The 8,197-nt window shown below is 32.0% G+C and overlaps 1 protein-coding gene across 1 annotated transcript; it reads right to left on the reverse strand.

The window, feature by feature from the left end:
• Positions 1-7,502: 7,502 nt before the first annotated feature.
• Positions 7,503-7,934, reverse strand: LOC133034379 (uncharacterized). Its single transcript, XM_061109458.1, has one exon. It carries the CDS (start codon positions 7,932-7,934, stop codon positions 7,503-7,505), a length of 432 nt encoding a protein of 143 aa, XP_060965441.1.
• Positions 7,935-8,197: the final 263 nt, after the last annotated feature.

The following is an 8,197-nucleotide window of genomic DNA, read 5'->3' on the forward strand; positions in this document are numbered from 1 at the left end:
AAGGATTTTAGGAATTGAAATTGAAAGAGACAGAAAAATCAGATGCTTAAAGTTGTCTCAGAGTAGATACATTACCAAAATCCTTGACAAGTTTGGGTTTGTCGATGTGAAAACAGTCAGCACACCCTTGTCACAACAGTTTAGACTGTCATGCTCATAAACACCAACAATAGAAGAAAAATGCAACTACATGGAGTCTGTTCCCTACACCAGTGTAGTAGAAAGTATCATATATATCATGGTATGCACAGGACTTGATATATGTCATGGGGTTAGTGTGGTGAGCCAATTTATGAGCAATCCAGGTCAAGAGCACTAGAAAGTTGTTAAGTGATTATGAAATATCTAAAGGGAACTACAAACACTCGGTTAGTATATAGTCTAAACAAAAATATTGATGTTGTTATAGGCTATGTATATTCAGATTATGTTGGTATCTAGACACAAGAAGAACACAGTCAAATTTTGTATTCATGCTACATGGTTGTACAACCAGTTGGAAAGCTAATCTTCAAACCATTTTAGCTCTTTCCACCAATGAGGTAGAGTACATAGCTTAACCTAAAGCTGTTAAGGAGAGCATTTGGTTAAAAGGAATCACAAGAGAACTAGGCCTCGACCAAAAGACTGACAACATCTTCTGTGATAGCCATAGTGCCCTTCACCTCAATGGACACCAAGTATTCTACGAAAGGACTAAGCACATTGATGTTAGATTGCATTTCATCCAAAATGTGATCAATGGAGGAAATATCAAACTATGCAAAGTCTCAACAAAGAAAAATGCTGCTAATATGCTCACGAAATTAATCACTTGGTGCAACCAAGTTCCATCACTGCCTAGAGATGCTCAATGTCACTTATACGTGATATCATTGACACCATTTAAATTCTTGTAATTTTAGTAGTTGTGTATTAGCAGTCAAGGTGAAGATTTGTTAGTTAGATGTCTGCTAATACTATATCCACATGTACAGGATTACTTAGCTAATTAGTTAAGTGGATGTTAGTGTTAGTATAATTCTGTACATTACTTTACTTAGCCTATGTGTATAAATAGGTTCAATTTCCAATTGTAATGACCGATTCATCCTATTGTAAAGAGCACATAAATTAATAAAGCTACTATTTTCTATTTAATTTGCCTAAGTGTTATTCAGTTTTGGTGATGAGAAGGTTCAAATTAGTTGAATCGGTTTTGCTCTTGATTAAGAAAAGTTTAGGTGTCGTTTGGTAACACTTTTGTTTTTTAATTTTTTAATCATAAAATGAAAGTAAAATTTTTGTTTTTAAAAAATTTATTTTTGAAAAATAAAAATGCGTTCTGTAACCACTTTTGTTTTTCAATTTTAAAAACAGAAAACAAAAGTGTGTTCTGTAAAGTTCATTTTTCATTTTTATTTTTTGATTTTATTTAAGTCGGGTCAAGATCCGGGGTTGGATTCGGATTCGGGTCAGAAGCCGGGTTCAGTGCCAAGGCCATGAGGAGGGGATTTGAGTCCGGGTCTGGTTGTAATCCAAAGAATTGATAAAGAAAAAAAACTGTTTAAAAAAATTTTGAAAGTGATTTTTTTTATTTTTAAAATTTTGATTTCTAATTATAAAATTGAAAAGTAAAAACAGTTTTATAGAACATGTTTTTGAATTTTTTTTTCACTTTTTCACTTTTAAAAACAGAAAACTGATTAAAAAAGTGTTACCAAACGTCACCTTAGTGTGTTGCAGCTGTGATCGAGTAGTTTGGCTCAACAAATAATTTTAATATTGAAATTTCCTTATATTTTTTTATATTATATTATAACTTTTTTTAAAAAATAATCTAAGAAAATAATTAGTATTTTGAATAAAAAATAATATTATCTTAATTCTTATGTAATGAGTATACAATTTATTTATAAATAAATTAGTACGGTAAGGATTTTTGTTCACTTTTTCGTCCCCATAGGGATTTTCAGGGCCGGCCCTGAAACAAAGTGGGCCACAGGGAAAAAAAATTTGGGCCCTTATGTTAGAAAAAATGTGGTATTTTTTAAAATCAGTAAAAAAAATGTATAATTTTAAAAGAGGAAAAAAAAATTTGGGCCCCTGGGCTGGGTGGACCCTAGGCACAGGCTTAGCCCGCCTATGCCCTAGGCGCAGACCTAGCCTACCTATGCTCAAGGCTGGGCCTGGGATTCCTCACCAGCCCTATCCCTAGCTAATTGAGATTATGCTATGCAAAAATGAAAGTTACAGATGATAATTAAAATTATTAAAACAAATAGTTGTATGGGGATGTGAGATGCATTTTCCGCTAATTCTTTGACATGTGTGCATTCCTACCCTAAACTCGTATTCTAACGAATATAGTATTCTATCTTTATTGTTTTTCTTACAACTGAGATGAACCATCTTAGATGGATAATCTTCTTTGGTCATATGCTTGTCCTTATGTTTTACTCTTCCAAGCTACATAATACAATATCTTTGTTTCCGTACAAATAGGATGATTAATCTCATATGATCACATGATCTTCCCACTTCCTTATGTTTTACTCTTCTTGGCTAGAGAAATATAATAACCTTGTTCTTACAACTCAGACAAGCAATCCCATATTTGACAACCTTGATTGGATGATCTTCTCACTTATGTTTCATTACTCTTTATGGCTACAGATTAGAGAATATAATATTGTTCTTGTCCTTATAACTTAAAATGAACAATTATACTTATTTTATATGTTTATCTCTTGCTGAATAATTAGTAATTGTTTTTTATATATGCTCAGTTAATTCACATTTTGTTTTTAGTTAGATTTTCTTATTACCTATACATACAGTTATATTTGTTCTGACCAGTACAAATGCATCTTTGCTTGAATAGACCATTAACCATTTTTATTTGAAAACTTTATGAAAAATATAGTAATTTAAAAAAATAATGCTACAAAATCATAGGTAGTTGACCAAAAATGAAATTTTAAATTTTGGGATAAGTTGAGGAATACCTTTTTTTTTTGTATCCATTAATCAAAAATACTCCCATATTATATTTCATTAAAATCTACCTATTTTTATGAGTGGGTTGTCTAATATACCCTTGCCCTCTATTTAAGTGTAGCACATGATTACATTAATTTAAGGGGTATAATAGGGATAGTGAGTATATCTTAAAGAATATGGAAATGAAAGTAAAAATTAAAATAAATAAAATAAAGTGGGTATACAATGCAATTTCTACTTTTAAATATAGAATGTCCACAAAGTATAAAGATAATAATACTATAAATAAATTAACATGTATATTTAAAACCTACCCAATTCTCACCTTCTAATTTTTATCAAACAACAAAATGGAGAATAGCAAAACAAGATGATCACTGAAAAAAAGTTGACACCAGAGTTCACCAAAAATGTCTTCTTCTTCTTGCGTGGTTGTTTCAAAATATTGTTTTTGTTTTCAAATCTAGTTTTTTATTCTCATTTATTTATATGACCTTTATCTTATATATAGCCAAGTAACTTGTTACCATAACGAGAGGAAATTTGTATGTTGCAATTTTTTTTTTTTTATTCATTTTAAGATTAAGCGGTAATTTTGTTCAAATTTCAATTTTGATTTTTATTAGCATAATATGTAATTTTTATAGTGGTAACCAGTTACCATCGCATTACTAAGAAAAAGTAAAAAGAATATTTTAATAGGAGTAACTAGTTACCGACCACCACATCACTATAAAAAGAAAAAAAGAAAAGAAAAATATTTTGATAGTGTTAACTAGTTACTTATCAGCACATTACTAAAAACATAAAATCTAATTTTATAGTAGTAATTGATTACTATTACATCACTAATAAACTAACAAATTGGTAGTGATAGTCGACTATTTTCCGCCACGAAGAAAAAAACTATTCTAATAGTTACTGTCACATTAACTTTTAAAATAATTAATTTGATACTAGTAAAAAAATTAACAAAACGAAAATTGAGTCAAAACCCCATAGGAATGTCATAAAATGATGTAAAAATAATAAAATATGTACAAAGTTGAAAAGCTAATATATTTATCAAACTTATACAATGTAAATTCCACTTTTACATCCCATTAACTGAGTTTTTGGGCTTTCACCTTTTAATAAAAATTGGGTCTATACATTTTTATTAGGTTTTTTACAAAAATACTAATTTTTAAGTAAATGTATACATATATACTGGCACGCGGCAAAAATTATATTTTTACTGTCTTAGCCTTTTTTTTTCATTTATACTGTAAACACCGAAAAAAACGAGGTCTTTATCTTCCACACCCGCTGACAGAACCACCATAACAATACTAGAATAGTCAAAATATAACTATCAATTTCGGCGAGATGAAGTAGAAATATTAAAACTATTAATAGTGAGGTTGTTATGATTTTTCTAATGTTATTTTTGGGTTGTTCAACTGTTGTTTCGTATGTTTAACAAATGTTAATTTCAGATTACACAGGCTAAACCAACCACTATATATTTATTTGAGGTAACCAGAATGAAAGAATCATGGACGATAATAGTCTTACCTTCTATTGAAATGGTGAAATTTGGAAGACAAAAAAAAAAAAAAAGAGGATGAAAGTTGACTGGAAAAATAAACAACATAACAAATGCAACAAATATGGGGAGTTGGGACACAACAAGAGAACATACAAAAGAAGGCATCAAAAATAAAAAGAAGCAAAACAACTAAAAAAATAGTAGTGGAACCACGGAAGAAAATTGAATCTACATTGGAGCATAAGATACTGGAGAAACATACAAATTTTATTATTTTACAATTACTATTAAAAATAGAGCAGTACAATAATATTTAGACAAAAAGTGATAAAGAAATGAAAGAAAATAACAGTAAAATAACCTTAAAACAATAATAACAAAATAACAAAATAGGGTAAGTTCGAGAAAGAGGGTGGGCTTGGAAGTACGGTAAAGATGGAGCCAACGCTTTGAGACCAAAGAGACTGAAGAACATGAACTTAGTGGGAGTTTCTGAAAAATTTCTACAATAAACTCATCACAGAGCAAGCTCTCTATCTCTCTCACACACATAACCACAATCTTATCTTTCCTAAATTTTCTTCTTCCTCCTCATTCATACTCTTTTTTTTTTTTGGTTACCTACTATAAAAGGAGAGAGTTAGCTTTTATTTAGGTAATGTTGTAGACTTGGTAAAAAAGAAAAAAAAAAAGGAAGAAGAAGATGAACATGAGAGATAGAGCTCAAAAATAAAATAAGGTGTGTGTTTAATTATTTGCTCAAGAGCAATATATATATACATATATAATCTCTAGGAATATGAGATCACGTGGGCTTGCCTAAATTTTTTTAAAAAATGAAATACACAAGTATTTTAACAGTAAAAAAAAGACTAATTAGGATTTTTGCCCCCTGAACTTTGACATGTACCAGATTATGCCTCCTGAACTTTTAAGATCGTTAAAAATGTCTCTTGAACTATTGAAATTGTTAGATTTAAGGACTTTTGTCAAATTTCATTCAATTTTACTATTTCAAAGATTGTTTGTATATTAAATTATGTTCCCAAACTTTGATATTTACCAAATCATGTCCCTCGAACTTTGACATGTACTAAATTATGCCCTCTGAACTTTCATCCATGTTAAAAAATTTTACTAAAATTAGAAAAAAGTCCTTAAATCTAACAATCTCAATAGTTCAGGGGCATTTTTAACGATATTAAAAGTTCAAGGGGCATGATTTGGTATATGTCAAAGTTCAGGGGGCAAAAATCCTAATTAGCCAAAAAAAAACAACCTGTCATAAAAGTAACATAAGAAATCAATCAAAAAAATTCAGATGTTATATATAAGGATAAATACCATTTTAGACCCTGTATTTTGTAAAAATTACCATTTGGACCATCTGTTTTGTTAAATGAAAAAATAAACCTATATTTTCTAAAATGGTAAAAATAGGACCCTGATCGCACTTTTACTGATTGGATTGGATTGGATTTGAGTTAGTGCTGATCGGATGCACTATGAACAAAATAGTGCGGATTGGATTGGATGAATACCCCTAATTGATACTGCTGACTGAATTTTTAGCAAACCGACGCAGAGTCGTAATAAATGAGATTTAAACCAAAATTGTAACAATAAATATAATTAATGACACCGGAATTTGCAATAAATGTAAAGAAAGATACCAAAATTTAAAGTGGTTTGGCCCCAGATGTCGGTAATAGCCTACTCCCCTTGTGTTTTATTAATGAGAATTGTAAACGTCAAGAACAGGTTCTTGAATGCAAAGAGGAAAAATGGTATTTTTTTTTTCTCTAAGTGCTCAAAATCACGGATCCTTTTTCCCAGGCCATGGGTGACCCCTTATATAGGAGAAAAGGTCGTCGGTGCTTCTCGCTTTAGGAGACGCGACCAATGCGGAGCTATCTCAACTGTCTCCTTAGTTTTTGGAGGTAGTCATGAAGTCTGATTTTTGTGATAATATCCCACTATTTTTGTGGGTTTGTAATTTTCATTGAGCTTCTTACGAGATTTGAATATTTGAACTAGCCACTAACGATGAGAGTCCCCTCAGGGTGTGGTATGACCGTTAACCCCCTTTGGGGGAAGAAGCTAATACCGAGGGGTGACACCCCCAAAACCCAACATGAGGAGGGTGTCGGCAGTCGTCTGGGGGTGACAACCCCGAGACCTCTTCGATGTTGTGGGTAGCCTTGGTGTTATGAGGATGCACTATATCAATCATGTCTTATATAGGTGGAATGCATGACTTGTACCATGAGGGTGTAGAGTATACCCTTAGACTAACACTTTAGGGGGTAAGAGGTGTACCTTTAGACTAACCCTTTAGGGGTCAAGGGGTGTACCCCTAGACTAACTCCCTGTAGATCATCATTTAAGGTAGGAGTAGTAGTATATACTCCCTAGACTTGTTTGACTCCCGTAGGTGTGTGGTGATCGTTTATCCCGTTTATGAGGGTGCTAGTCCACTGTCCCCCTCGGGGTAGTCACCTATTGCCTAAGCTAGAGAAAAAGATGACTGTTAAACTTCTCTTCCAACGGTCATGACAACCGGTCATGAGTAACAGTCATTACTTTACACATTCTTTATCAATTCAGTTTCAGTTTCCTCGTGCCACGTGTTATCATTTTTGCCATGTCACTATTATCAAAATTTGGGAAAACATATACCTTCCTTTTCTTCTTCCCTTTTCTTCTTTAACTTATTTTTGTTGCATAACTATGTTGAGTGTTTTAGTTCAATAATTTTACGTAATAAGTTTATGCATAACAGCTAGAGAATTACTGTCCTCCCGTGATCCCCTCTTATAGATATAGGAGTATTTTTTTTTTTTGACTATTTTGAAGATATTATGGTCTAATTTGACTTTTTCTTTTTTTTTTTTTGATAAATCAGGACGTTATATTACACAAACATTATTTACAAACTAAAGGCACCCAAATCGGGCCCAATCAATCTATACATCACATCTTATCTACATTATAGTTCATTGAACCATTGTTTATCTACTTCTTTAGTCTTCTTGGGTGTGAACACAGCAATACGGGTTTTGATATTCCATTTTGTCTCCTCAGTAACCCGGTTAGAGGATAATGATTCCCCTTGCCAAGTTATGTTGTTCCTCAGCTTCCAAACACTATAAACCAGTCCAGCAATTGCAGCAGTATATACCTTCTTGCGGAATCTCAAAATCTTTGCCCTTGCAATCCACCTGAGTAAAGTAGCAAGATTCAAAGACACCACATTCCAAGACAGCCACTGTTTTATATCTTGCAACCATTTCACAGCCACATCACATTCAAAAAATAGGTGTTGCACCGTTTCAGTTTGATCATTACACAGGCAGCATAGTTCACTAACTTGTAATCCATGCTTAAGCAATCTCTCTTTTGTTTTCAATCTATTTAACATGGCTAACCATAAGATAACACTATGTTTGGGGATATTCAATCTATTCCATACCTCATTACACCATTTCTGTTTAGTTCCAGGAGGAGAAAAGAGTACATACTCTGATGCAATTTGACTTTTAATGTTCTAGCATATTAAAAACATAAATTTTGGCAGATTTAGGAAAGTTTTCAAATTAAATTAGGTGTTGGATTCGTGGCTTGTGAGTCAAGAATGGAAATGATGTAAATTTTTACAAAAGCATCATTCTTTTTACTCTTTTA

Source organism: Cannabis sativa, chromosome 2 (genome assembly GCF_029168945.1).
Source record: "Cannabis sativa cultivar Pink pepper isolate KNU-18-1 chromosome 2, ASM2916894v1, whole genome shotgun sequence".
NCBI lineage: Eukaryota > Viridiplantae > Streptophyta > Magnoliopsida > Rosales > Cannabaceae > Cannabis > Cannabis sativa.